We start from the raw sequence: 17,725 nt of genomic DNA on the forward strand, positions 1-17,725 counted from the left end.
ATATGGAGTAACCTAGCAGTAGGTGGCAGCACAATACACCTAATATGAAAAGCTATGTTTTTGGGGGTGTCTGGATACTTTTGATCATGTATTGTATTTGTTTATTTACTTACTACAAATTCCATGAATCCACATTGTGATGAGTCCCAAAGGTGTGGAACAAGTCAGGTTTACATGATTAAAGAGACACAGTAAACAACTGTACAATACTGGAAATGTAGCAAATAGATATATAAACTTAACAGTTGAAGTAAAATTAATAATGTACGGTTCAACTAAACATGACATAAATTACTCAGAATAACCTAAGGATCATAAAAAGGAGTATTTATATATTGATCATCTTAAACAAGGAAGACAGATTATGGCTAACACATTATAACTACAAAGTCTCAAAACATAAATACAAATGACAATACAAATTTACAAAAACTATCATTGATTAATTTGCATGTTCTCATCAAGAGAGCAGAACAAGTTATCCAGAACATAGTTTCTTCATTTAGTTTTAAATGTAGGTAGGACATTAATGTGGACTTTAATTTCTGATGGAAGTGAATTGAAAATTTCATGGCAGGATAGTGAACACCATTTTTTACAAGGCTTAGACATTTTGGATGTGTATGTAAATCATTGTTAGACTTTGAATTGTGATCGTGGTATGCACTATTAGATGTAAAATGAGAATGGTTATTAGATATGAAAAAGCATCGAAGAAAATAGTTTTGAGATATGGAGGTTAATATTTGCAGCTTGTGGAATAGGCTGGTGCAAGAATAACTTAATGACATCTATGACTGTAACTGCTCTCTTATGTGCAATAAAGATTTGTGTGGCTAAAGGATGATTACTCCAAACAATTATACCATATGACACAATAGAGTGAAAATAGCCAAAATAAACAACCTTGATATCATGGATATAGCCAAGAGGAGTAATTACACACCATACTGAGTCTTTTCGAAAGTCTAGAATATGCTCATACCAGTTTAACGTGGCATCCATTACAATTCCTGGTAATTTGGAGGATTGACAATGTAAAGTATTTTCATTGTAACAGTTCAAGTGGATTACATCATTTACTTGTTGAGTTGCATGAAACTGCATGTATTGCGTTTCTTCAATATTTAGCATTAATCCGTTAGCTGTAAACCAGCATAGGATGTCTGCTGGTACAGAATTATGTTTATTTTGTAGTTCACTAACTGTTTGGCTTTCAGGCAGAATAGTAGTGTCATAATCAAAAAGAGTAAATTTGCTCTCAGTGTTTGTACGAAGTGGGAGATCATTCACAAAGATAAGGAACGGTAATGGCCCCAGATTTGATCCTTGTGGCACTACACAATTCAGTGTGCTCCAGTCATATGAAGCAGGACAGCCATCAGTACCATTACCTTCTACTTTCTGTTGTGTAGATATGAGTCAATCCACTTACTGGTGCTAACTGGCATTAAGAGAATATTGTGCTTGACACAGTGAAAGGCCTTTGACGAGTCACAGAAAATTCTGATAGGTGGCCCATTGTTATTTATTGACATAAGAATTTCTTTTGTGAGAGAGGAAATAGCTAACTCCGTTAATCTGTTTTTAATGACATTGGTTTCTACTGAAACTGGTCTCTCTTCTTTTTCTAATGAAATTGGTTTCCATTGAGGATGTTCTGAATGTTGAGGTGTTCTAGAGTTCTTTTATACATTAGGTTCTCCGATATTTCTCAGAAGCAACTTAGCAGGCATGCTAAACAGTAGTTGGATAAATTAGTTTTCTCACCCTTCTTGAAAATTTGTCTTACAGTAACAAACTTTAAGCTCTCTGGGGCAACACATTGTTGCAAAGGTTCATTGAAAATGTGGCAGAGAACTTGATATATACCATCACTACAGTGCTTCATAACTTTAGATGAAATGTTGTCAATACCTGTGGTATTTTTCTTTTTTAAGGCCTTGATTTTTATTTTTAAGTGCATTAATAGTGACTGGAGCTATACAAATTGGATCATATATTTTGTAGTCAGGTCACTGTAATAAAATTGTGGCTGTATTTAGGGAGCCCTTACAACCTACGTGTCCTGCTGCAATTAAGAAGTGATTGTCAAATATGTTAGAAATTGTTACAGGCTTATGTACCAAATTATCATTATACCTTATCTATATAGACTTATAATTCTTGCTGCTATGGCCACACTCTGTCTTTATGATATTCAAACTGATTTTATTTTGTTATTAGAGTTATCCATTTCAGATTGAGTAGATAAGGTTCTGGATTTGTTTATCATTGATTTTAAAACTTTGTGGTACAATTAATAATAAGATCTTTCAAGAGGATGATTTGATACTCTTAATGAGGCACATAATTCCCTCTTAGCCCTGCAAGAAATTTTAATTCCCTACATAATCCATGGATTGCTGGATGAAATGTCAATGCTCTTCCTGGGTAGATGAATTCATTTAAGAACATATTACATTTATCATTTACATTAGTTATTTTATACACTGGATCCCAATCAGTTTGTAAGCAATGGTAATTAAAAGCAGAAAGAGGTTCAGCATTTACACATATAAAGGTAGGATAAGTGTGGGAAAATTTCCTACACAAATTTAGTTAGCTGATTATGTAAATGATTTATCACTGCTAAACACCAAGACATTTCATGTAGAAATTATTTTGAAATGTGTTCTTTTTCATTTGTAGTAGTAGTAGTACACATATAGAGTAAACAGCATTTAAGTCAGACGGAATTTCATTACGTGCAGTTTAAATGAATTCTAGTACATTAAACTAGTACTAGAAGTTGTGGAACTATGAAAATTGGAGTTTCAATCTTATCATTCAAGACCATGTTTTGGTTTTGACAGGTAAGTGTCTATTTATTTGTAGTGTGTCTTCTGGCATATCTAACATGTTACTGCTACTGGACATAATGCGGTAAGTACAGATGAGGCATACAGATCTTAGGAAGGGATGCGAAAGTTTATCACAATTTTTCCCTTGAAAAACAGTGTATTCCCAACCCATTTTTTAAGTTTTGGTCTCTGGTTTTGGTAGTTCAGGGTTAGCTGTGGAGACAGGTACTGCAGAGATTATTGTTGCATTTACTTATGAGAACTAACTGTTTCCAAAAGCCATGTTTAACTGAATACAGTTCAGATTTTCATCTTTATTACCAATTAAGTTTTTTCCCTAGGTAATGACATGATGCTGAGCAGTGAAGGGAGTTCTGTTCAGGAACTGGCAAGAAGGTTCACCCAGCTGAATGCCAAGTGGAGTGAAGTTACTGACCACATTTATGACAGACATAGAATACTGAAGGATGCCTCACATGAATATGGAGAGTTCAGAGGTACTAAATAACTTTCTTGAAGTATTTGAAATACATTACTATTATGGAAGCAGTATCATTGCATGTAGAAAGTTGTGATTGATTATAGTTGGTAATTAAGTTGTTTTGATAAATGAGGGAGGTTGGTGCCAGTTGATTACATTATAACATATATTCAGCAGGAAGAATTATGAGGCTCTGGAAGACTTGGTGCACAGGATAAGTAATTCATTTGCTGGTTGCATTTTTTATCATGCAGAAAAATGTAGAGTTCACGAATGGTTCAAAGTTACGTACTGGATTAACCTATAATATTAAAAATATCATGTGATTTTCAGCTCTTGTTGCACAAGAAATGGACTGGCTGGATAAACTGGAGAAACGACTTCGAAAGTCTCCCAAATCAGCTGCAGATGCTGAGGAGATATCAGAGGAGCTTGATGTAAGAAATGAAATTATTTCCTCATTTATTTATGAGAAAATAACCCTTGATTTTAGTTTTAATCTGATTTTATGTGTGTGTGTGTGGGGGGGGGGGGGGGGGGTGTCATTTGCATATGTGCGTGGGCACGCGCACCCTAATAATTTCTTGTAAATCAGTTATAGTGATATTTAGAATCCCTGTTTCACATTGCATATTTAGCAGAATATGCAGTAGTTGTTGTTGTTGTGGTCTTCAGTCCTGATACTGATTTGATGCAGCTCTCCATGCTACTCTATCCTGTGCAAGCTTCTTCACCTCCCAGTACCTACCACAACTTACATCCTTCTGAATCTGCTTAGTGTATTCATCTCTTGGTCTCCCTCTACGATTTTTTACCCTCCACACTGCCCTCCTATACTAAAGTGGTGATCCCTTGATGCCTCAGAACATGTCCTACCACCCGATCCCTACTTCTAGTCAAGTTGTGCCACAAACTCCTCTTCTCCCCAATTCTATTCAATAAGCAGTAAATCTAAAAATATGGAGTAAAAAGATTAAAACGTGATGAAGCTGCACGTATATTTCAGTTCAATCCTTATTTGTTAATAATGTTTCCAGTTACATATGCCTATCATAAGATTAGGCTATAATAACATGCAAATGTGATATATTTTATTCATCCATTATCAGGCATACAGAATGGGGAATGAATACATTTGCTCTAATGCACTGATATTGTTTGGGAGAAAAGTGAGGTTTAAGTGTTTCGTTCTTACTGATGTTAGTATTATGCCTGTGCTTCCTGTTTCAGTAGTGTGATCCTGTAGTCCTGTAACAGTGGTGGTGAAGTACTAGCATAGAAATATTAATAATGTCAGTGAAGTCCCTAAACTAGTGAGACAAACAATCAACTATGTCTCAGGTACAATATTAAGTGATTTTTAACATAATCCAGCATGAAGTTTATGTACATAATTCCTTACTACTAGAGACCTGCTGCAACTTGTATAGGTTGATAGGATTGCATTATAGAAACCAGGAAACAGACCTGCTAGTAAACACCAGGAAATGTTAATCTCTAAAGCCCCCTAACTCAACAAATTCGTATTTGTATAGGGCACATATGTAAACTAAGCTATAGGCTGGGTTAAGGGGAGATGTACTAATTGTGTATGCTATATGAGTGACGATGAATAGAGAACAATGATGTTAACAACAATGTTGGAACCAACATGATATTATAAATAAAAAAAAAGTAGAAAAGTGAATGGATCAATGGGTAGAGAAGTGAATAACACTAAAGCACAGAGCAATTACATGTAATTTTCCTCAATTCATATCTCTCCAACAGTAGCATATTCATTGGATCAATGTAGGAAATACATCATTGTAAGTTCTGCACTGTAAAGTTATGAGTCTGATCAGTTTTTCACACTCCATATTCCAGCAAACACTTTAAGAATGAATATTCTAATGCAATTATTTTTTCACCTGTACATTAATTGGTGTAAATGGGTTTCTAATTTACAGGATCTAGAAAATTACATTCGGAACCATCCAGAAGCAAGGCTTGCTAAATTGCAAAACATTGGCCGAAAACTAGTTGAAGCCCTTGTTATGCCACAGTCAGTTCAAGGTGATGTGGAAAAAATTACAGAGAGGTGGAGTTTGCTTAGTCAAAAGGTCAGTCCTATTACCCTTCCTATTGCAGAAAATGCCTATGATTGTTTTTCAGGTTGTATTTACAATACAAGGTCATTTGTTAATCATTTATAGAACATTAATAGGAATAATATAAATGCATTGTGTCTGTTCTTTCAGACAGGTCCAAAAGGACAGACATCATGCGGAATCTGCAACTGTTTTAGGAACTGTAACTTTCTGCATTGTTTTGCATATTTAATTATGTGTATGAATACCTTATTGAGGTGAAAGCAAATACAGTGCAAAATTTGAGGTATTAATTAATGCATACTCTTTTGCAGAAGAAGCACTGGCAGAATTCATTAAGTTTATAAGAAAGGGCTAACGTGTTATAGAACAAAAAAGTAAATTTTAACTTTTCTCCCTTGCACTTGTTTCCCATTATCTCAGATACTTACTCATGTATCACTGCAGCACAGCTATGAACTCACCATAGTGTGTCACACTGCTACTCTTTGATTTGCAATTCATGTGTCTAATTGTGGTGTATGTCATCACACCATTACCCCCTTGGAACACTTTTCATATACCATTTGATTTACAATCAACAACGACCACTTTTCAGAACTTACATTTCCTTGAATATTATCTCTGGTCATAATTGGGTTTATTTTTGATAGAATGAGGGGGACTTCATAAATGAGCATGAATGAAAGTAGGTTGGAGAGCATTACAGTGATGCATTTGGGATTAAGTTTTTCTGATACTTTAGTCTTATTTGATGGATGAGTTCAATGTTGAATATACTTCACTGTGTTTGGCAACCACAACATAAGGTCATCCTTCAGGTGAGTAATGATCCACCAACCTTTCCCAGAAACTAAGCTTTAGACATTGATTTGACCTAACAGCTTTGTGGTTTACAGCCTTTAAAAGGAAAGTCAACTTGGTGAAATTTTTGGGACAGCGGTTGTAAAAGATTGAAAGTAATTTCTGTTGTGGGCTTCTGAAGCACAGCGAAAAGGATAAATTTTCAATTAATGCCAGAGTCCCTGGGTGCATATTTGTTCCAATAAAAATGTCTAAGGTGGTACTCAAGTTAATCAATTTAAGGGAATTATGGCTGGGTCACAGACTTCTCGTGTCACGACTTTTAAAATCATTCAGTTTTAGCATTTTGAACATTCTTGTTTAGGGACATTCAACTGAAGATTATTTTCTGCACATATTGTGTGACTATATTCAGTTAATACCAGTTCTCTACCATTGTTCTTTTTGAGTGTATAAAAAAGTCCATTCAATTCTTCAGACACGTTCAAATGCTCAGCTGTGATGCCCATGCTAGAAAATAGTTGTAATTAAACAAACATACACCTTTGAACATTTTTATAACATGAAAGTACTGTAGGTCTTTCACACAGCTACACACACAAGAAACAGGAAACATAGCTACACACACAAGTAGCAAGAAATGGAATAATCTTCAACCTTGGTTTTCATGTTCCTCTCTACTAAATGTAAATGTATGGTTGTTGTAACTGGCTCAACTTACATGTTTTAAATGAATGGTGTGTGGAAAATTGTGTAAGTTCAGGTTTTGGCTTGAGCATAAAAGAAATTTCAAGCTTCTGTCACAAATATAATTTACTAAATCAACTGTTAGAACATCACCATCCTTCAGTTTTTTAATGCATTATATCTAACACATTATGAAACTAATTTGTCCAGTTGTAACAATGGTGTCTGTGTCTGTGGTTCATGTAATGCATGATATTTAATTGTCCTCTAGTAACAGTAATAGTAAGCATATGAACCTAAGCTGTGAGTTTGTGAACTAAAACACATAACTTTATTAAAAATTTTGTTGCATGTATCATAACAGACAGACTTTGTTAAGGAGCCACGATGGTCTTCTCTGTTGCTATAATAATCTCCTTGTAAAACAGTACACAGAAAACACACAATGATGCTATAAAGACAGAGCAAACATCCTAATAGTGATGCGTGCCCCCCTCCTCTCTCTCTCCCTCTCTCCCCCCCTTCTCCCCCTCTCCCTCCCTTCCCTACAACCCCTCCCCCCTGCCCCACAACAACAACAGTAACAACAACAATAACAACCACCAACACCACTACCACCTTCCTTTCTCAAGTATCTTCATTAAAAACAATTTATCCATTGGAAATAAGTGTATATATCCTAATCTACTTCGTGGTTTTCTGTTCATTGAGTGTGAAGAATGAAATCAGTATACTTGTTTTCTGTGCTGTATACAAAAAACATTTTTGGACAATGTTTGCACTTTTCTAGAGTGCGTGATTTCTGAAAAAAAGAAAAGAGGTTCTGGTACTGTGACCTTCTGGGAGGGGGCAGGGAGTAGGAGGGTGGGGGGTTCTTTAAAGTTATTTAAATGCTTTCCTGCACATTTTAAAAATGCAGATACAAAATTTGTGCTGGTAAAAAAAATAAAGTTCAATCATATCACACCACAAAATATGCAGTTCTGGTTTTTTTCCAAAGAGGTAAGAGTACCGGTGCATACTGCCACAAATCAAGCACTGCTTCTCTTTGTCACTATGTTACATCATATCATTCCTTTGTCTTTGGAATGTAATGAACAATAAACACAATGTCATAGTGAAATATATAACTAAGTTACAACATAAACCAAGGTACTTATACAGGGTGTTTCAAAAATGACCGGTATATTTGAAACGGCAATAAAAACTAAACGAGCAGTGATAGAAATACACCGTTTGTTGCAATATGCTTGGGACAACAGTACATTTTCAGGCGGACAAACTTTCGAAATTACAGTAATTACAATTTTCAACAACAGATGGCGCTGCAAGTGATGTGAAAGATATAGAAGACAACACAGTCTGTGGGTGCGCCATTCTGTACATCGTCTTTCTGCTGTAAGCGTGTGCTGTTCACAACGTGCAAGTGTGCTGTAGACAACATGGTTTATTCCTTAGAACAGAGGATTTTTCTGGTGCTGGAATTCCACCGCCTAGAACACAGTGTTGTTGCAACAAGACGAAGTTTTCAACGGAGGTTTAATGTAACCAAAGGACCGAAAAGCGATACAATAAAGGATCTGTTTGAAAAATTTCAACGGACTGGGAACGTGACGGATGAACGTGCTGGAAAGGTAGGGCGACTGCGTACGGCAACCACAGAGGGCAACGCGCAGCTAGTGCAGCAGGTGATCCAACAGCGGCCTCGGGTTTCCATTCGCCGTGTTGCAGCTGCGGCCCAAATGACGCCAACGTCCACGTATCATCTCATTCGCCAGAGTTTACACCTCTATCCATACAAAATTCAAACGCGGCAACCCCTCAGCGCCGCTACCATTGCTGCATGAGAGACATTCACTAACGATATAGTGCACAGGATTGATGACGGCGATATGCATGTGGGCAGCATTTGGTTTACTGACGAAGCTTATTTTTACCTGGACGGCTTCGTCAATAAACAGAACTGGCGCATATGGGGAACCGAAAAGCCCCATGTTGCAGTCCCATCGTCCCTGCATCCTCAAAAAGTACTGGTCTGGGCCGCCATTTCTTCCAAAGGAATCATTGGCCCATTTTTCAGATCCAAAACGATTACTGCATCACGCTATCTGGACATTCTTCGTGAATTTGTGGCAGTGCAAACTGCCTTAGACGACAGTGCGAACACCTCGTGGTTTGTGCAAGATGTAATTTCCTGAATGAATATTTCGATGATCATGTGATTGCTTTGGGCTATCCGAAACATACAGGAGGCGGCGTGGATTGGCCTCCCTATTCGCCAGACATGAACCCCTGTGACTTCTTTCTGTGGGGACACTTGAAAGACCAGGTGTACCACCAGAATCCAGAAACAATTGAACAGCTGAAGCAGTACATCTCATCTGCATGTGAAGCCATTCCGCCAGACACGTTGTCAAAGGTTTCGGGTAATTTCATTCAGAGACTATGCCATATTATTGCTACGCATGGTGGATATGTGGAAAATATCGTACTATAGAGTTTCCCAGACCGCAGCGCCATCTGTTGTCGAAAATTGTAACTACTGTAATTTCGAAAGTTTGTCTGCCTGAAAATGTACTGTTGTCCCAAGCATATTGCAACAAACTGTGTATTTCTATCGCTGCTCGTTTAGTTTTTATTGCCGTTTCAAATATACCGGTCATTTTTGAAACACCCTGTACCTGCAAATGGACTTAATAATTTTTTTTTACTCTTCAAGGAAGTTCAATGCTGCAGTGTTGCAGCTCTGTTTTTTTGTGGTCTTCCATTAGAATTTTGGGAACCAACCTTGCACAAAATTGGTGGTAACCAAGCCTCTCCACCAAAAATTTGTGCACCAAACCCCATGAAATTTGGAAAAAGTGTTGCAAAAATTCCATAATTGTGAAATGATTTTCATAAATTTTGTCATTGATTTTAATCACTGGTTCGTCAGTCCTTCACTCATTCTTCTTTTTCTGTACACATCACAGAGGTCATGATAAATTTCAATTGATTTACAGTTTTTGCCAACAAATACCTAATCACAGAACACACCTCACAAGTGGTGGGATTTTCTATTGCAGCACACATTTTAAAATGTCACAGAAAGCAAAGTAGCAGAGACACGGACCACATGCTACCACCACAAGATGCAGACTGAGTCCAGGAACATTACGGAACCATGATGGCAGCTGTATGCCCGCCCACTGTTGTGATAGATCGAAATGTCTGTTATTTTCTAGATAGCCCTTGTACATTAGCAATATTGCAAGCAAATAAAATGTGCCAGATTCCATTACATGGTGGCACATCAGCTATTAGTGACAACAGAAAATTGTGGTATTTGAAATCTGTCACTTGTATTGGGAGATTTAAGTTAGCATATTCTTTTCTTTCATCAGTTATAGTTGTTTCTGCCATTATGAAATTGGATATGGCCATTGTTGTTTGCTTGTAATATTGCTAATGTATGCCAGAACATTTTATATGGATGCAACAAAACTGGAATCACAACAAATATATAAACTAACAGCCATAAACAGTATTTATTGTGTTCTGAAATTTTAAACGTGTCATGGACCTTTGCTTCTAAAAGTATTAATAATAATCTTACTGAGTAGATGACCTATAATTTTGTATCAGGGAGACTTTAACAAAACTAAACAGTAGCCATACTAAACTGGAAATGAGAAGAATGCAAATAGAAAAGGTTTTACATTATTCCATGTACACAATAAAAGTTAATATTAGATTTATTAAAGTGCGCAGTATAATTGTTAGTACAAAATGGTTGAGAATGCTGCTCCTTTTTCTGGAGAAATTACTACCTTAAATGTGAAGCAGGTTGAAGAGACATTTTTACCCTATACACAGTCGGTTCCAGTCCTTCTGCAGACAGGAATTTAGTTTTTTATGCCAATCTTATGAAATGAAATGATTGTATGGCATTGTTGGCCAGGAGGCCCCATGCGGGGAAGTTTGGCCACCGTATTGCAAGTCCTCTTTAGTTGACGCCACTTCGGCAACTTGCGAGTCAATGATGATGAAATTTTTACCCTATACACAGTCGGTTCCAGTCCTTCTGCAGACAGGAATTTAGTTTTTTATGCCAATCTTATGAAATGAAATGATTGTATGGCATTGTTGGCCAGGAGGCCCCATGCGGGGAAGTTTGGCCACCGTATTGCAAGTCCTCTTTAGTTGACGCCACTTCGGCAACTTGCGAGTCAATGATGATGAAATTATGATGAAAGACACACAAAACCCAGTCATCATGAGGCAGAGAAAATCCCTGACCCCACCGGGAATCGAACCCGGGACCCCGTGCACAGGAAGCGAGAATGCTACCGCAAGACCATGAGCTGCGGGCTGCCAATCTTAAATAATACATAATAAACAATCTTGAAAAAGATGCTCATGTTCTATTATTTATATTATTTTTTTATAATTGATCTTACTTTTCTAAAACACTGCTGTCACATCAGTCAGAGCTCTGTAGGTCAGTTTGTGATTAATAGACTTAGTAGTTTGAAATGAAACGTCCATTTGACAGTCATGTACCCCACTGAAACACAAATATCCCTTGTGCAATTCATTTCTTGTTCAATTTATAGAATTCCTCATACAGTTTTGTTTAAATCAAAATACCTGTCAGTTTGTCTTGGATAACAGTAACAAGGCACTGTTTCTGAGTTATCACCTTAGATGACAAGCAACTCTGTGAATGAAGCAAAATAATATATTGCATTATATATGCTAGAGGGATCTATGGATTGAATAATTAATCTAATCTAATCTAATTCTTTTTGCTACCTATTTCACTTTTTTTTTCATCAGTGCATATATTCCCTTTAACACAGTAAATCACAAATGGATCAAACAATTTAACCAAATTAAAAGACCTCAGTTCTATGTTTTAGTATCATACATAATTTGCAGATTAACTGAGAAGTTAAATAACATTATCTTCCTTTTTTGTGAGAATGAAGCTATATGTGGTTGTAAAACACGTTACATAAAATTACACTCTCAAATTTTCTGACAACTATTTTGAAGGAAATAGTAGTTGATTGGTAGTTTAATACAGAAAATTACACTGTCAATTTTGACAGTGATAGTTTAAGTAGGGCACCATCTTTTTCACTTCTGTAAAAATAAATGAATGTGTAAATAGAGTGTATACTCTTACATGATAAAAAAATTAAATAAGAATTTTGCACTACTTTAGCATAAATAATGCACATCATAGATAAATGAATCATTTATGGTTAAATGAGAGAGAGGCTCTGAAATGGGCAGCTTACTTTAATGTATCATCAGTGTTTTTTTTATTTTTATTACTTTCTTTTATTCATCTAGATATTTCGGTACAGTCAATAAATTCACAGCTAAAAATTACAGAAAGTACTATGTATCACATCAGTGACACTCATATTTAGAATTCAGAGTGTACAGAATGGTGTATTTTCTACTGCTCACACTTATCAAAGTATTTTGGGCTATTACACTGAGGTGCCAAAAGTCATGGGATACCTCATAATATTGTGTCAGGCCTCCTTTCACCTGGCATAGTGCAGAAACTTCATGTGGCATGAACTCGACAACTTACTGGAAGTCCTCTGCAGAAATACTGAGGTGTGCTGCCTCTATAGCCATCCATAAATGTGAAAATGTGGCCGATGCTGGATTTTGTGCACGAACCGACCACTCAGTTTTGTCCCATAACTGTTTGATGGGATTCATGTTGGATGATCTGGGTGGCTAAATCATTTGCTTGATCTGTCCCAAAATGTTCTTCAAACCAGTTGCAAACAATTGTCGCCTTGTGACGCAGCAAACTTGTCATCCGTAAACATTCCTTCATTGTGTGGGAACATGAAGTCCATGAATGGTTGCAAATGGTCTCCAAGTAGTCAAACATAACCATTTCCAGTAAATTATTGGTTCATTTAGACCAGAGGGTCCAGAAAATTCTATGTAAAGACAGCCCACATCATGATGGAGTCACCACCAGCTTACACAGTATCTTGTTGACAACGTGGGTCTACAGCTTTGTGGGACCTGCACCACACTCAAACCGTACTGTCAGCTCTTACCAACTTAACTCGGGACTTATGTGACCGTGACACAGTTTTCCAGACCGAGCGATGTGGCGCAGTGGTTAGCACACTGGACTCGCGTTCGGGAGGACGACGGTTCAATCCCGTCTCCGGCCATCCTGATTTAGGTTTTCCATGATTTCCCTAAATCGCTTCAGGCAAATGCTGGGATGGTTCCTTTGAAAGGGCATGGCCGATTTCCTTCCTCATCCTTCCCTCACCCTTCCTTCACCCGAGCTTGCGCTCCGTCTCTAATGACCTCGTTGTCGACGGGACGTTAAACACTAATCTCCTCCTCCTCCACAGTTTTCCAGTCATCTAGGGTCCAGCCGATACGGTCACAAGCCCAAGCTGGCAATGTCATGCTGTTAGCAAAGGCACTTGTCCTAACAAATATCTTCATTGCCTGTCACACATTGATTTCTGTGGTTATTTCATGTGGTGTTGCTCATCCGTTAAAATACACACCTCTATGCAAACACCACTGGTCTTAATTGTGGGCCTCAGAATATTGAATTCTGTAATGATTTCCAAAATGAAATGTCCTATACATCTAGCTCCAACTACCATTTCACATTCAAAATCTGTTAATTCCCATCATGCAGCCATAATCACATCAGACACCTCTTCATATGAAACACCTGAGTACATATGACAGTTCTGCCAGAGAACTGCCCTTTCATACCTTGTGTATGCGATACTACCACCATCTGCATATGTTGCATATCTCAATCCCATTACTTCTGTCACCTCATTGTACATAAGCTGTGGTCAAATGAATTCCTTGCTGAAAGCTAACATTTTGTCCTTACCCATAGAGGACATTTTCAAGGGGGCTTGTAGTTTTTTCGGAGGTCTGACGCATAACCTGGCTTCCTTACTGGTTTGAAGGCGTCCTGTGCAGGTGGGGATGAAACATTGGGTTTCAACAAAAAATTCATCTGACCACAGCATAATAATCCAGAATATTTTAATAAATGTGATATTTTTGGCCATGAAAGTTCACAACATTTTACAATTTTCTACTGCTGCAAACTTGTTAAAACCTCCAGTCACTCAAAAACCCATGACTGCAGATGAATTTAATTGCATGTTACATATTTATACCCAGAGACTTCACATTCTTCCTCAAAGGCTTTCATGTGTTGAATTATTTTAATTAGCCATCAATAACAATACCTGTTTAAGAAGTTCCTGTGTTCTTTATTTGTAATTTTCCTTATCTCAGAAACTAATGCATTTTTATTAAAGTATTTGAAAAATTATGATTACTTGCTTACTGTCTTTGTTCTCTTTATTAGAAAGCTTCTGCCTCTTTCGCACTGAAACTTCTATGCTTTTATCAGTCACAAAGTGAGACATTTGAATGTGTTAAATTCAGCTTAATGTTTCATGAGTTTAGTTTCTTGACTCAATTTGATAACAACATGTGGGTTAAAGTTCTTCCACTGGATCATTTGAACAAATAGGAACCAATTACAGCCTCAGTATATGAATAATGTTCTTGACCTGTGTTCAAGTTATGTTATTGTACGCCTCAGTATATGAATAATGTTCTTGACCTGTGTTCAAGTTATGTTAACTTGAACACAGGTCAAGATCATTATTCATATACTGAGGCGTACAATAACTGCACTTGAACTTGATGCACGATCAAATAACATTTCTATCGCATTAGATTTTATGCAGTATAGCTGACATGATGGAAGAATAATATTATAACTTAACTCATGAACATAAGGTTGAGTTAATATTAATTAATACTACTGTGCACTACTCTATGCAACGGCATCTGAGCCAAGTCAGGGCTTATTGCATCTTGCTTTGTAGGCTAGGGATCGAACCATATTGCTTGAAGGCTCTGTCCAAGAAGCTCAGGAGTCAGAAAGCCATATCCTAGAGTTTCAAGAATGGGTAACTCAAGTAGACAGACTACTAACTGCACGTGTTGAAAACGACGTCACCGCAGATGATTTGCCGGACGATGACCAGGTGTGTGTTGTAGCTTGGTGGTTTATGGCTCTCGTAATTCTATTTTTATCAAATAAGTTGTCCTGGGAAACATTACCTTCATCAACTATTTGTGTGAAATTACATAAGTGATGTTTAAAGTTGTGTTTTTACTCATTCTATTTTATTTTATTGGTGGCATCAAAAAGTTTTGTTAGAATTTCATAAGCATGTAATCATAAAACTGTGTCTGTAATATAAGACATAAGTTAATCAGACCATGCATGTGCTTTATTGAAAAAATATGAATGTTGTAAAAAAAAAAAAAAATGAAACACACACACACACACACACACACACACACACACACACAGCCTTTTTTCATGTTAGTAATGCAGTGATCCAACAGCATCTTTTATTTATAAGGAAAGGTGGTTTATTTAAACAATGAACTTTAATTCCTTTCATATTATTGAAAAGAAAGTAAATGGTCTGCTTGATCCTCTTTTTAAGCCATTTTGTGCTGTCAATATTTTTTGCTACATTCAGAAATATTCATCATTTTCTTGAAATTTCATTTTTCTTGTAGTCTGTCCTAGGTAAGCAATGAGTGTTTATATTCATAAGTAACACAAAATACATTTCTTTCGTTTGATACAGCGTCTAGTTGAAGAATTTGAGACACAGGAAAGTACACTGAAAGAAATGGAAGAGCAAGTGAGAACTTACCATGAAGCTGGAAAACATGAAGCTGCTGCCAGGTTGCAGGAACAGATGCTCCTTCTGCAGGTAGTGGAACATGTTACTTAAGAGTTTGGAGTTCTTGAAAGGTGACTGTTATACACTGAAGAACCAAAGAAACTGGTACACCTGCCTAATATTGTGTAGGGTTCCCATGAACATGCAGAAGTGTCACAGCAAAACGTGGCATGGACTTCACTAATGTCTAAAGTAGTGCTCGAGAGAATTGACACCATGAATCCCACAGGGCTGTCCATAAATCTGTAAGAGTACGAAGGGGGTGGAAATCTGTTCTGAACAGGATGTTGCTATGCATCCCATATATGCTCAATAATGTTCATGTTTGGGGAGTTTGGTGGCCAGCGGAAGTGTTTAAACTCAGAAGAGTGTTCCTGGAGACACTCTGTAGCAATTCTGAATGTGTGAGATATCACATTGTCCTGCTGGAATTCCCCAAGTCTGTTGGAATGCACAATGGACATGAATGGATGCAAGTGATCAGAGTGCTTACATATGTGTCACCTGTCAGTCATATCTAGACATATCAGGGGTCTCATATCACTCCAACTGCACATGCCCCACACCATTACAGACCCTCCCCTGCTGACCTGCAGGGTCCATGGATTCATGAGGTTGTCTCCATACCCATACACGTCCATTCAATACAATTTGAAATGAGTCTTGTCTGACCAGGCAACATGTTTCCAGTCATCAACAGTCCAATGTTGGTGTTGAGGAACCCAGGTGAGGTGTAAAGCTTTGTGTCATGTAGTCATCAAGGGTACACGAGTGGACTGCTCGAAAAGCCTATATCACTGATGTTTCTTTGGATGGTTTGCGTGCTGACACTTACTAATGGCCCAGCATTGAAATCTGCAGCAATTTGCAGAAGGGTTGCACTTCTGTCACATTGAATGATTCTCTTCAGTCGTCATTGGTCCCGTTCTAGCAGGGTCTTTTTCCGGTCGCAGCGATGTCAGAGATTTTATGTTTTACTGGATTCCTGATATTCACAGTACACTTGTGAAATGGCCATATGGAAAAATCCTCACTTCATCCCTACCTCAGAGATGCTGCATCCCATCGCTCATGAGCTGACTGTAACTCCATGTTCAAACCCACTTAAATATTGATAACCTGCTATTGTAGCAGCCGTAACCAATCTAACAAATGCACCAGACACTTGTCATCTCATGTAGGTGTTGCCGACTGCAGTGCCATATACTGCATGTTTACATTTCCCTGTATTTGCACATGCATGCCTATACCAGCTTCTCTGGTGCTTCAGTGTGTGAACTATAACACAGACTTACTTGGTTCTTTCTATGCCTATGTCACAGAAATGGTATCACAGAGAGAGACAATTTTATTGCAGATGAATGGTATATCCTTTGGCAGACACTGGTATATTTAAAATAATTTGTTACAGCAACGATTTGCTGAAGTCCAGAAGAAATTTCAACGATTTCGGTCACCCCCTCATTCACATTTGGAACCACGTTTATCAAGAGCACTTCGAGAACTGCGTGGTGTTGAAGAAGCCACTTGTTTACTTGAACTTGCCTCTGATGATCCTGAGGGTATTGAGGGACAACTAAAACACTGCATGGTTAGTTACACATACATACTGATAGTAATTGTCAGAAACACACTGCTGAAATGGAATTGATAATAGTGATGATGATGATAATAATAACAATAAACTGTCAAATCCAGCAACAAGTTACATTATTTGAAAAATTTTGTGAGCATGCCATAGAAAAGTAAATAGTCACATTAGAACTGTGACATGTAAGGTATGGTAAATTTACCTTAAATTTAATAACAAAATGTTTATTAGCTATTCTTGTACTACACAACTTGTATTAATGTTGCTTTTTATTAATTGCTCTTTCTCATAAATTAGTCCACTATACAGTTTCAGAGATATTAAAAACTGTACCATTTGCTCCATAATATGCAATAGTTGTTTTCTTTTGATGTACCCTTCTTTCTTCTGTTTTGGCTGGTAGGGTGATGTATACTGTGGGTACATTTTCAGACTTACTT

At 37.3% G+C, this 17,725-nt stretch overlaps 1 protein-coding gene across 1 annotated transcript in view; it reads left to right on the forward strand.

Annotated features, from left to right (window-relative positions):
• Positions 1-17,725, forward strand: part of LOC126183923 (dystrophin, isoforms A/C/F/G/H-like) — a gene marked incomplete at its 5' end in the record, with an annotated part of 927,096 nt that overhangs the window by 121,276 nt on the left and 788,095 nt on the right. Inside the window, 6 exons of the mRNA XM_049926269.1 lie at positions 3,185-3,340; positions 3,658-3,761; positions 5,274-5,426; positions 14,816-14,977; positions 15,596-15,724; positions 17,106-17,285. Of these exons, the coding sequence (XP_049782226.1) occupies positions 3,185-3,340; positions 3,658-3,761; positions 5,274-5,426; positions 14,816-14,977; positions 15,596-15,724; positions 17,106-17,285 (884 nt within the window). The remainder of the gene's footprint in view (positions 1-3,184; positions 3,341-3,657; positions 3,762-5,273; positions 5,427-14,815; positions 14,978-15,595; positions 15,725-17,105; positions 17,286-17,725) is intronic.

Source organism: Schistocerca cancellata, chromosome 4 (assembly GCF_023864275.1).
Source record: "Schistocerca cancellata isolate TAMUIC-IGC-003103 chromosome 4, iqSchCanc2.1, whole genome shotgun sequence".
NCBI lineage: Eukaryota > Metazoa > Arthropoda > Insecta > Orthoptera > Acrididae > Schistocerca > Schistocerca cancellata.